Source organism: Mycteria americana, chromosome 8 (assembly GCF_035582795.1).
Source record: "Mycteria americana isolate JAX WOST 10 ecotype Jacksonville Zoo and Gardens chromosome 8, USCA_MyAme_1.0, whole genome shotgun sequence".
Lineage (NCBI taxonomy): Eukaryota > Metazoa > Chordata > Aves > Ciconiiformes > Ciconiidae > Mycteria > Mycteria americana.
In genome coordinates this window covers 18,732,289-18,745,210 of record NC_134372.1, presented here as the reverse complement: position 1 = coordinate 18,745,210, position 12,922 = coordinate 18,732,289, and the positions used below count along the sequence as shown (strand labels likewise).

The 12,922-nt window shown below is 40.2% G+C and overlaps 2 protein-coding genes across 3 annotated transcripts in view; both read right to left on the bottom strand.

Annotated features, from left to right (window-relative positions):
* Positions 1 to 12,922, bottom strand: part of SPDL1 (spindle apparatus coiled-coil protein 1) — a 367,882-nt gene that overhangs the window by 277,126 nt on the left and 77,834 nt on the right. The gene's annotated exons all lie outside the window — the stretch shown is intronic.
* The window catches only part of DOCK2 (dedicator of cytokinesis 2), a 221,710-nt gene that overhangs the window by 174,793 nt on the left and 33,995 nt on the right, over positions 1 to 12,922 (bottom strand). Inside the window, exon 23 of the mRNA XM_075511018.1 lies at positions 12,565 to 12,673. Coding sequence (XP_075367133.1) covers positions 12,565 to 12,673 — 109 coding nt within the window. The remainder of the gene's footprint in view (positions 1 to 12,564; positions 12,674 to 12,922) is intronic.

Genomic DNA, 12,922 nt, shown 5'->3' with positions numbered 1-12,922 from the left:
TCCTAATATCCAGTCTCAACCTCCCCTGGTGCAACTTGAGGCCATTTCCTCTTGTCCTATCACTTGTTACCTGGGAGAAGAGACCGACCCCCACCTCTCTACAACCTCCTTTCAGGTAGTTGTAGAGAGCAATAAGGTCTCCCCTCAGCCTCCTTTTCTTCAGGCTAAACAACCCCAGTTCCCTCAGCCGCTCCTCATAAGACTTCTGCTCCAGACCCTTCACCAGCTTCATTGCCCTTCTCTGCACACGCTCCAGCCCCTCAATGTCTCTCTTGTAGTGGGGGGCCCAGAACTGAACACAGTATTCGAGGTGTGGCCTCACCAGTGCCGAGTACAGGGGCACGATCACTTCCCTACTCCTGCTGGCCACACTCTTTTTCATACAAGCCAGGATGCCATTGGCTTTCTTGGCCACCTGGGCACACTGCTGGCTCATATTCAGGTGGCTGTCAACCAACACCCCCAGGTCCTTTTCTGCCTGGTAGCTTTCCAGCCACTCTTCCCCAAGCCTGTAGTATTGCATGGGGCTGCTGCGGCCCAAGTGCAGGACCTTGCACATGGCCTTGTTTAAACCTCATACAATTGACCTCGGCCCATCGATCCAGCCTGTCCAGGTCCCTCTGCAGAGCCTTCCTACCCTCAAGCAGATCAACACCCCCGCACAACTTGGTGTCATCTGCAAACTTACTGAGAGTGCACTTGATCCCTTCGTCCAGATCATTGATAAAGATATTAAACAGAACTGGCCCCAACACAGAGCCCTGGGGAACACCGCTTGTGACCGGCCGCCAACTGGAGTAAACTCCATTCACCACCACTCTTTGGGCCCGGCCATCCAGCCAGTTCTTTACCCAGCGAAGAGGACACCCGTCCAAGCCATGAGCAGCTAGTTTCTCCAGGAGAATGCTGTGGGAAACCATGTCAAAGGCTTTACTGAAGTCTAGATAGACAACATCCACAGCCTTTCCCTCATCCACTAGGTGGGTCACCTTGTCGTAGAAGGAGATCAGGTTGGTCAAGCCGGACCTGCCTTTCCTGAACTCATGCTGGCTGGGCTTGATCCCTTGGTTATTCTCTACATGCTGTGTGATAGCACTCAGGATGATCTGCTCCATCAGCTTCCCCGTCACCAAGGTCAGGCTGACAGGCTTGTAGTTCCCCGGGTCCTCCTTCTGGCCCTTCTTGAAGATGGGTGTCACATTAGCTAATCTCCACTCAGCAGGGACCTCCCCCATTAGCCAGGACTGCTGGTAAATGATGGAAAGGGGCTTGGTGAGCACATCTGCCAGTTCCTTCAGTACTCTCGGGTGGATCTCATCAGGTCCCATAGACTTGTGAGTGTCTAAGTGGTGCAGCAGGTCACTAACCATTTCCCCCTGGATTATGGGGGCTCCATTCTGGTCCCCGTCCCTATCTTCCAACTCCGGGGGCTGGGTACCCAGAGAACAATTGGCCCTGCTATTAAAGACTGAGGCAAAGAAGGCATTAAGTACCTCAGCCTTTTCCTCATCCTTGGTCACTGTGTTCCCTCCCCCGTCTACTAGGGGCTGGAGATTCTCCTTAGCTCTCCTTTTGCTGCTAATGTATTTGAAGAAGTGTTTTTTGTTGTCTTTTACAGCAGCAGCCAGACTGAGCTCTAGCTCAGCTTTGGCCCTTCTACTTTTCTCCCTGCACAGCCTTGCTACACCTTTGTAGTCCTCCTGAGTTGCCTGCCCCTTCTTCCAGAGGTTGTAGACTCTCCTCTTTTTCCTGAGTTCAAGCCAGAGCTCTTTAGTCAGCCAGGCCGGTCTTCTTCCCCGCCGGCTCGTCTTTTGGCACCTGGGGACAACCCCCTCTTGTGCCTTTAGGACTTCCTCCTTAAAGACTGTCCAGCCTTCCTGGACTCCTTTGCCCTTTGGGGCTGCCTCCCAGGGGACTCTCTCGACCAGTCTCCTAAACAGGCTGAAGTCCGCCCTCCGGAAGTCTAAGGTGGCAGTTTTGCTGACCCCCCTCGCCGCTTCTCCACGTATCAAGAACTCCATCATTTCGTGATCACTCTGTCCAAGACGGCCTCCAACCATCACATGGCTCACAAGTCCTTCTCTGTTCGTGAACAACAGGTCCAGCGGGGCACCTTCCCTAGTTGGCTCCCTCACCAGCTGTGTCAGGAAGTTATCTGCCACACGCTCCAGGAACCTCCTAGGCGGTTTCCTCTCTGCTGTATTGTATTTCCAGCAGACATCCGGCAGGTTGAAGTCCCCCACAAGATCAAGGGCTAGCGATCGTGAGGCTTCTCCCAGCTGCTTATAGAATAGTTCATCTGTCTCCTCATCCTGGTTGGGTGGTCTGTAACAGACTCCCACCACAATAACTGCCTTGTTGGCCTTCCCCCTGATTCTTACCCATAGACACTCCACCCTATCATCACCATCATCGAGCTCTAAACTATCCAGACCCTCCCTGACATATAGGGCTACCCCACCACCTCTCCTGCCTCGCCTATCCCTCCTGAAGAGTTTATAGCCATCCATCGCCGCACTCCAGTTGTGCGAGTCATCCCACCACGTTTCCGTGATGGCAACCATATCATAGTTTTCCTGATGTACAATGGCTTCCAACTCCTCTTGCTTGTTGCCCATGCTGCGTGCATTGGTGTAGAGGCACTTCAGCTGGGCTGTCGTCCGTGTTTCCTTCATAGAAGAACACCCCTTGTGTGCTTTGAGGTGTTTCACTGGCATTTCCCTCTTGGCTCCTATTGCCTCAGTATCCCCTAGCTCAACTCTGTTCGACTTCGGCTGTGCCCCAGCGTACCCCTCACTTCCCACTAACCCCGCATCTTCCCACTAACAAGCTTGTACTTCTCAAATACTTTACATATCCAAAAGGATATGCAGTGCTTCTTGGCTGAAAGCTGTAATAAATTCCAAGCAAAACCAGACTATTTGGTTTTAAAAGTATTTTCTGTAAAGTGCTACATAATTTTTCAAAAAAGAGAACCTGGCCACATTGATATAGGTCTGACATCAGTCTCTTCCTTCCCTCCCATCCTCCTATTTCAATAGGTCACCTACAGCAGGTCTTTTTCATAGAAGTTCAAATCTGCATCAAGATGCTGTGCAATTATTGACTACCAAAAGAAACAACATCTCGGGATAGTTATTTATCTAAAACCAATTAGCTGTTTTGTCTGTTCTTATTTCAGAGGAAAACCAGAATGTCGCCTTGCCAAAAAGTTTTTTGCCTATCTAAAAATCTTACCACAGCATCAATTTTTGGTTATTGTGCCATAATTTCTTAGCAAAAAGCTATAGTTAATCTCTGCTGTCATTATGAACTTACAACTGAAGAAAATAGAAATAATCACACCAATTATGTTTGCATGCTGCTATAAATCCAACCATAGTAAAGAGAATAAACTTACAACATTTCAGTTTGACTAACCTCTTCTTGGTCCAGATTATGAGAATTACAAAGGTAATAACATCTTTACTTCATTGTGCAATTTTAGAGTGTAAATTTCTACTAACATTTTGCTGAAAACTAAGTTACAGTAATGTAAAGCCTGCTATTACTGATATAGCTCTGGTTTTTGTAACAGGCCTGTTCCACCCATGATACATCCTAGGTTAGGAAAAAAATTAGAACAAATCCCAAAACTATGCATTACACAGATGCTTACTGTCTTTTCTTCAAGGTAATATGATATATGCTACAGGACTGATTAAACACGTTATCCAATAAATGCATGCTGAAGTTGCACAATTTCTTGTCACTCAGAATAGTGGAGTTTACTACCCGCCTTGAAAACAGGAGTAACTCTTGCTTTATGTCATTTATTTATAGGGACTGTAACAAAACAGTAAAGATGACACTTTCCTTTTTACACTGGCAAAGCATAAAACCCAAACAAATTTTTAAAAGCCCAAACAGAATTATGTTTCCACTAGCCCCTGAAGTCTGTCCATATTTTAAGCTACAATAAGGGATAAACTGAGTTAACTACAAGCAAATGTGATTTTTAATTATGAACTACTGCTACACATCATAGGAAGTCTAAAAAGACTGTGAACCTGGAACCAATGGAACACAATTCTTGACTACTTATGTCTCTTAAATTCAGCATAAGGTAAGTTACAATAAGATAAAACAAATTATTTAAACCTAGAGTAAGCTACTAATTCCAAAAGTTACCAGAAAATGTTCTACACTGCACTCATTAGGTAAGTTCTTGAATACTTATGCTTGCCTAGACACAGGCCTAGCATTGTTTTTAAGTGAAAACACTTCAGGTTTCACAGTTATATGCTTTCAAAATAATACTATAAAATCAGGTTCCATCTCTCATACCAGGCTACAGAAATCACTGTTGTAAAGTGATTAGATAGTTTCTATGAAGAAACAGCACAAGTCAATGATTTCCACATGATAGGGCAAAAAGCTACATCCTGCTAATAAACATGCATGGCTATGTGTCTCAAGAGATTCTCCTGTCATTTGAATCAGGCTCAATGCTACCCCTATTTTAACCACTAAGCTAAATGCTTCTCTCCTGTAGAAGAAACTCAAGAAAAAGTTTGCAAGTAAAGTCCCCAAAGCCTTCTTGAATCATGAGACCCAAGTCTTCGTCCTACATAAACCTACACAACAAAACAAAAAAAGTCTAGAGAACTGCCTAGAGTCCACAAAAACTCACAGGACCAATTCTCTCAGCAGAAGCCCTACCAAGATCTGTAACAATCATAAAACAGGAACTGGAAAAAAGTGTTAATATTCCATGGGAATGCCACATCAACCGAGTGCTCCATCAGATGCAAAGCCACGCTGATCTGGATTTTTATTAAATGGAATAAACAGGGTAAGAAATCATACTACCATATGCCTGCTATTCTTTTAAAACAGACCAATTGTAATTTATTGTACCACTTCCATTCCTTTCCTAACTGAAGAAAAAAGGGTAAACAACACTGAAATGATATCAGATCAGAAATAATATTTAATTTTGGGCTCCTGTGCAGTCAATTCTAACTCAATGTATAGATATCTATCAGAACTATATTGCATGCAGTCAACAATTCACTGAATCTCAGCCACAAAACATGATAAAACATCTAACAAACTATTAGAATTTGCGTTTCCTGAGATTTTATAACCTGGTTTCAAACAACAGGAAAATCATTTGAACTATCATACAAAGATTAGTTTAAACAAAAACTTTATGAATGGGCATTGCAAATGCATGAGTCGAACATCTGAAATACACACTCATCGCCCCAGAGCATCAATATTTCAGCTTGTTCAAGACAATAAATTTATATACACAAATGATATAAGACAACAGTTATGATAGGTGCATTAAGACATACAACATAAAAATAGAGCCACTCAAATATTTCTAGTGAGGGTGAGCGTAAGGAACATGGCAAGGCCAACAGCAAACTCAGAAGCACATCAAAACTGCAATCAGTACTGGGAGAATGTTAGTATGAATAGACAGTTGAAATTACAAAGACTAAGGAAGAAGTATTTTTCTTTCCAGTTACCAATTTGAATTTTTAATGTGCTGATGGTTTGACAAGGTTTTGGTTTTGTCACTAAATGAGAAGCTGTCTACTGTTTCCTCAATAGCTGCCAACATCACAGTGCTTCTATACTGAAACTTTCCACAAAGATGAAAGAGCCATTCAGGAAGAGGCTTAGAATGAAGCCTATCTAGACTCAAAACATCTCTATCTCTCTATACAGCAAACTCTTTGTTAAAAACTTAGTCTCTTCTTTATTGGGTGTAGGAAGATTAGAATAAAGATAATCAGAGCACAGCTTTCTTTGGCTCTCATTTAGGCCTTTTAAACACCATAAAGCTATCATTTTATTTCTATTAGCTTCCACTGCAGTAGCCAGCTTGCCTTTTTTTTTTTTTTTCTTTTAAAATGATAACTATTCAGGTCTTGATTCAAAAAGAAAGAATTTAGTCTGCTGCAAGGGTGTATACAGTATTTCAAACTGGCTCAATGCTGGCTTAAGATGCCTTCAGATAAAGTCATTCCTCTACAGATCTCATCCCCACATTCATACACCATCCTGGGAAGGTCAAAGGAGTGTTCAAAAGCTGTTGCCACTTCAGCAAAAAGATTCTGTGTTCTACTGATCTTAGCCATTATTAGCCCCTTGAAAAAGGTTGGGGAAAATGCTTGGTTTAGTTTTTGTTTGTTGGTTGGTTGGTTGTTTTTGATTGGTTGGTTTTTTAGACACACAAGCCTGTGAAAAACTGAGGCTATTTAAAACACTCGTACAGGTACGTGTCACGGGCTAGAAACTTGTCCCAGCCCCAGTTTTACTTCAGCAATGTGTTGATGCTTGCTCTTCACGCAACAAATACTATGTGAAGATAGTGTGCAATGGCAGAATCTGAATTTCATTTTACACCAATCCATAGTTACCATGAAAGATGTTTGATAAAGGATAGGGCCACCAGTGGCCACAAAATATTTCAAGCAGTATTCCACTGACACTTGGTCTATTCTGCTGTCTCTGCCTTCCCACATATTCCCTATTCTGCACTTATACAAGGAGGGAAATGGGAATGCTATAGCTACCATTTCTCTGCAGATGTGTAGTACCAACTGAAGTACAATAACAAGTATATCCCCTGCATTCTTTTAAACTCCCAAGTTTCATTTGCAATAATTGCTTCAAATGATGCACTACGGACACAATTGAGTACTGCCCTTAATGAAGTCATAAAAGTCTCCTAGTAAGCAGTACAAGATGTTCTGCAAGACCTTAGAGATTAATTTTTTTAGTGGGATACAGATAAACCCACAGCATTCCAGAAAATTATTTCATACATATACAATATGCAGTTAAATTTATTTTAACCTTTACTCCTGACCAAGCTTATTTTCTTAGCTGCCCTCTTTTCCAACATTACATTATACATATTCATGACATTCAAGTATGCATTAGATGAAAAGAACATTCTAAGAAATCATTGGTGCTCTGTTTCTTAGTCTAATTTTATGTGCTATCAAGGCAACTTTAACAAGTTACTATGCAGTCCCTATTGTACACCACAATCAAAGCAACACAGTCAGTACCTTTCTAGCCTTATTCTCTCACAAGTAATCTATGCATCTCTGTACAGTTTTAAGTTCTCAGAATCTACTGCAGCATGATGGATGGGTCAAAATGCGTAGGAAAGAATGAGAGGAGAAAGGTAGCATCTTCATATTACATTATTTTCATATTTTTCAATGTCACAGACAATTTCTTATTCCTATGTTTCTATTACCTTAAGAATGTGTCATATAAGGTTTCTTAAACATGCATAGAATTGGGAGTACTACTTTCTAAAAGTCAGTGCCTAAGAGCAAGCTGGGTATAGCTGACATTTGCAACAGGCAAGACCATCTGTAGGTCAAATGTGATGTGTCAATTGGGGGACAGAACAGTTTTTGGAAAAGAAACTGGGGTTTGATTTGTAATTTAAGTTGGAGAGCACAAGCTTGTCAATGAAAGGGCACACACACAGACTACAAATCAGACATCAACAGTATGACCTTATAAAAACACATAACCTGAAATTTAAAAATAATTAATCAGATTTTGTTCCCTGGAAATATAAGGTTGATTTACAAAGACACAAAACATATCTGCAGAAAATGATTATTTTTCCCTGAGAGCTAAGAGAAAGGAAAGAAGGTACTAACACCTCCCTACTCCCCCTCACTCCCAGGCTCTCGCTTGACCAGACTATTTGCAGGTTCTGGAAATATGTTTCCAAGTTTCCAAATTTAAAAAAGTCTATCCTCAGAATTACAGACTTTAGCAAAAACTATCTCCAAAAACTACAAAAATTCATCAGCAATGGCCACAGAGAAGCAACTGTAAATGAAACAGACCTGTAACATCATCCCTGCCAAAATAAATTAAAAAAATGTTTAAGTCTAGTATCTAGGAAGATGGGTGCCACCACCACTAAGTCAGTATAAGTTCTGAAATTATCGTTTTAAATAATTAGAAGAAAAATCTTTGAAAAGTCTCTTACAAGGAAAAAATCCTTACTCTGATATCCACACTGATACTCATACTAGTGAATTTATAACATTCCCAATCTTGCCTACAAGGAGCAATCTCTTTACAAAATAATATCCCAGGACCTGAAAATGGGTCACTCTCCAGTTCATATGGTTGCTTTCAAACATCAGGAAATGCTTTACATCAAAGTTGGCATATTGAAATTATAATCCTACTTGTAGTAAAATGACTTTATGTGATACTGAAGTTGAGAAGCATTCTGTCTGTATCTTTAAACAAAAGAGGTACCTTCATCAATTCCAGAAGTTAAAAAAAGGCTAATTTGGATTTACATGTAAATTTCCAGTTTACCAACAATAAATTAATAATTCAGTCTTCAGCTGTTCGAAGCTTATATGAACAGTACTGCAGAACAGAACCAGATATCTACCCTTCTCAAAGCGCAGGCAGTAAAACAAGTCAGAGCATCTATCCACTTCAGCCAACTTCAGAACAAGAAATTTGAAAAGCTAGATTTTTAACTTTTTGTAAACTTATACAACATGTAACAGATTAGGAAGTAAGATATCACTCAGAAGATAAAGTTAAATTGAAACAATAAAGTGCTTCTGGCACTGACTAGGCTGTTTCATATGACACATAATTTTATAAACAATCTTTTCCTGACTGAATTAATATTCCACACAAGTCTGAGTATGATTGCTATCAGTAAAAATGACTGGGAAATTGCTACTGACTAAAATACTGAGTTCCAAGTTAAAAAAAAAAAAATCATTAGCAGAGACCAACAGACATTTCAGGTTTCAAAATAATTCTTTAAATCTTCTAAAGCTAAGCCTTATAGGTATTTGGACAACCAGTGGTGAAATAAGAGTTAAGAATTCACATTCCGAGGCTCTACAAACTAGTTCATTTTAAGTTTCAATATCCTGAGAAACCAAATTAACTTTCTTCAGGGCTCCTAAAACTTTCTTCTCTGATACCTTCAGTGTAATCCATTTGAACTCATTCAATTGATCCTACCAATCTATAGAATCATAAAGTTTGGAAAAGACCTCTAGGATCATCTAGTCCAACTGTCAACCCAACACCTCCATGCCTACTAAACCATGTCCTGAAGTGCCACGTCTACTACATTTCTTGAACTCCTCCATGGATGGTGACTCTACCACCTCTCTGGGCAGCCTGTTCCAATGCTTGATAACCCTTTCAGTGAAGAAATTTTTCCTAATATCCAATCTACACCTCCCCTGGCACAACTTGAGGCCATTTCCTCTTGTCCTATCACTCGTTACTTGGGAGAAGAGACTGACACCCACCGCTCTACAACCTCCTTTCAGGCAATTCTAGAGAGAGACAAGGTCTCCCCTCAGCCTCTGCTTCTCTAGGCTAAACAATCCCAGTTCCCTCAGCTGCTCCTCATAAGACTTGTTCTCCAGACCCTTTGTCAGCTTCATTGCCCTTCTCTGGACACGCTCCAGCATTTCAATGTCCTTCTTGTACTGAGGGGCCCAAAACTGAACACAGTATTTGAGGTGTGGCCTCACCAGTGCTGAGTACACGGGCACGATCACTTCCCTACTCCTGCTGGCCACACTATTCCTGATACAAGCCAGGAAGCTGTTGGCTTTCTTGGCCACCTGGGCACACTGCCAGCTCACATTCAGCCAGCTGTCAACCAACACCCCTAGGACTTTTCCCACTAGGCAGTTTTCCAGCCACTCTTTCCCAAGCCTGTAGCGTTGCATGGGGTTGCTGTGACTCAAGTGCAGGACCTGACGCTTGGCCTTGTTGAATCTCATACAGTTGGCCTTGGCCCATCGATCCAGCCTGTCCAGATCCCTCTGCAGAGCCTTCCTACCCTCCAGTAGATCGACACTGCCGCCCAATTTGGTGTTGTCTACAAACTTACTGAGGGTGCACTCAATCCCCTCATCCAGACCATTGATAAAGATATTAAACAAGACTGGCCCCAAAACTGAGCCCTGGTGAACACCACTATATTCCACTTCAACTCATATCAATGATAATTTCAAATGTGACAATTGTAAGGCTGTTTTGATAGTCTGATTATTTGTCTATTTTTCCAACAGGTTCTGTGAACTTTCCTCACTGGGTATGCAAGGTATAACACCTTTGGAGTCCTGTGTGTAATATATCTGAATAGCCACCTGTCCCTTACCCTGCAAAGTTAACTTTATACTACTACAACATCTATCACTGTCATCCCAAAACTTAATATGGGAGCTGGGGGGAGGGAAATCAGTGTTGCTTTTAGGCAGAGGCAGACTTACAAATTTATTTCTATCCCTTTCTGCCCCACCTCACCCAATCAGAAAAATGGAGATAATTTCTGCGCCTGTTACGGACAACTTATATCCACCTACCAGAGCAGGAGTCTCAAGTATCATAATAGAATTCTCCTCCAAATAGCCACAGAAAAACATATTGTCCATTGTGAAAGCTACTATGACTGACATGCCTATGGAGTTTATGATGGAGTGGTTTCTTTTAAAATTCTATCCTCCCTCCCCCCAGTAAACTTATTTCCAGCCACAGGAACTAAACTACAGTGAGACACTTCTCAGTCCATGCCTCTCCTACTGGAATTTTATAACATTAATGCAGTAGTTTTGATTTACTGTATGTAAAGCAAACTCTTGGTAAGTTTCTTCCAGAAACACATCTGTATAAGTTATCAGTAGTGGGGACAACAGCAAAGTTATGATATAAACCAGTATCTCAGACCTGCCTTGAAATATTTCAGCTAAAAAGAAAACTTATAGTAGCTGGTGCAGATTTAGATACTTAAAAGCCCACTACTCTTTCATGGTTATGAATAAATATGATCCATTTTTCACAACTGACAGCACTCATTAGATATCCATGTTTAAGACGGTATTGAGCAAAGCATAACTGTTAAATAGCTAGTCTATCTTTAAAACATGTTTACATGCTCTTTAAAATTAGCATAGACATGTTTTGTTTAGTCCTTCTAAGAGATGTTCAGTTATATTCTCAAGGTTCTGGTATTTCTTAAGAGCATCAGCAAAGATATAGTATATTTTTGCTAAACAGGTGTAATATTAAGAACTAGCATTAAATATGGAAATACAGAAATCACGGTAAGCACAATCAACATTCATTAGTACATTCAATGCCATACTGCCATTAGTGTTACAGTACCACCTGTTTTCAAACACACCCATCCACCATTTCAGGGTCAGCATTGCCACTTGCAAACCCAGTAATGTGTCCCAGCAACAGTTAAGCAAGCAAAACAGTCTTCTACAACTATTTCTTGTCACTCTCAAGAAGAAACTACCCTGCTCATTAGAGGAAACACAGATGGACAATCCCACACAATGATTTTGAGATTAAGGCAGGGAGGCATGCAGTGACATGACATGCCTCTCCTGAAGAGCATAAAGGCCTCCAAGATCTATTTGTTAATTAACATATTAATACAGTACAAGTACCACAAGAACAAACATTATTATATAAACTATCTCTTTCAGTATTACTTTATAGTAAAGGCTTTTTTTCTTCTTCCAAAGTTTCTCCTGCTTCTGATGCAGTCTTTCAAATGTATAAACTATTCCCAGGAAGGCCTCTACAGAATTGTCAAACAACAACAGAGTATCTGAATGATTTTCAAATGCATTTAGAACATTATGATAATCATAGTATTATAGAATTAAAGTAGTATTTACTTTTTTAGCTCTTTTGCAGTTGCACATTAACACTCCATGCAGAGTGTCAGATAATACAAATCTCAAGATCAGCCACCTGAGGATTTATTCAAGACAGAGACTTTTTCACTGGCTTCCATTTCTAGTATAAGTCATAGCAAAAGGAAGCAAAACACAAAACGAGAGGAAAAGTCAAGCCCAATAAATATGAGTTCATAATAAAGAATGTATGAAGCATCAATATTGTAGTTGTCCAATAAAATCTTCTGCTTCCTACTTTATAGGAAGCCTTGATAGTTTTCTATTTCAATGCAGAACTACATACCAATTATAATGATCTTAATAGCTCCTTCTTTTCTAGTTTCTTAAAACATCAGATTCCAAAGTGTTAGAATAACTAAGATTGACATGAATGGGAAACCTTGATCCTCTTTTCAGTTGTTTAAATAACGTACCTCCAAAAGGCTGATACTATAAAGTTTACTTTTTAAACTAAGATTGTGGAATCCCTGTTTAGCATTATTTGAAGAAACTCAAGAATTAAACATTCAGATCCCACTGGAGGCTTCACTTCATTAGATTCCTTGAAAGATTCCAGCATCTGTGTTCTGGTTCTTTCACTCACTACATTCACAAAATTATATAAATGTATCTTATCCTGCCTTTTTCAACCTAGGCTTCAAACTTTATTAGACAATTTGGTCTTCCAATAAAGGGGAGTTACAAGAGAGACACAAAGGATAAATTTCCTAAGAGTATCTTTTCCTCAATTTAGAAAGAAGAAAAACAAAACCAAATAGCCCACAAACCAAAACCATATAAAAAACCAAAACCAACTTGTTTCCAAGCACACACCAACCTGCAACAAAATGGCAGTTTTATGTTGGCTTTTCATCAGATTGTTGATAGATTCAAAGAGTCTCCTCATAGATTCTTCAAATTCCGTTTGTTCTTTGCCTTCATATAATCTGTTGAGAGATGCATTGGGTTACCCTTTCAGAATCAGAAAGTTTCATAGTCTTAAGTGTACCAGATTTAACATTACCTTAAAAACATATTTCATAAGTTGATCCAATATTATGTACATAGATATTTCACCAATGGGTTATATCTGCTATCCACTGTATTGTGTAGAAATTCTTCAGCTTGAACACAACATAAGCATTTTCAATTTTTTTAAAAGCCTGTAAAGAATGACACCTCCAGGTTTGAGCTTA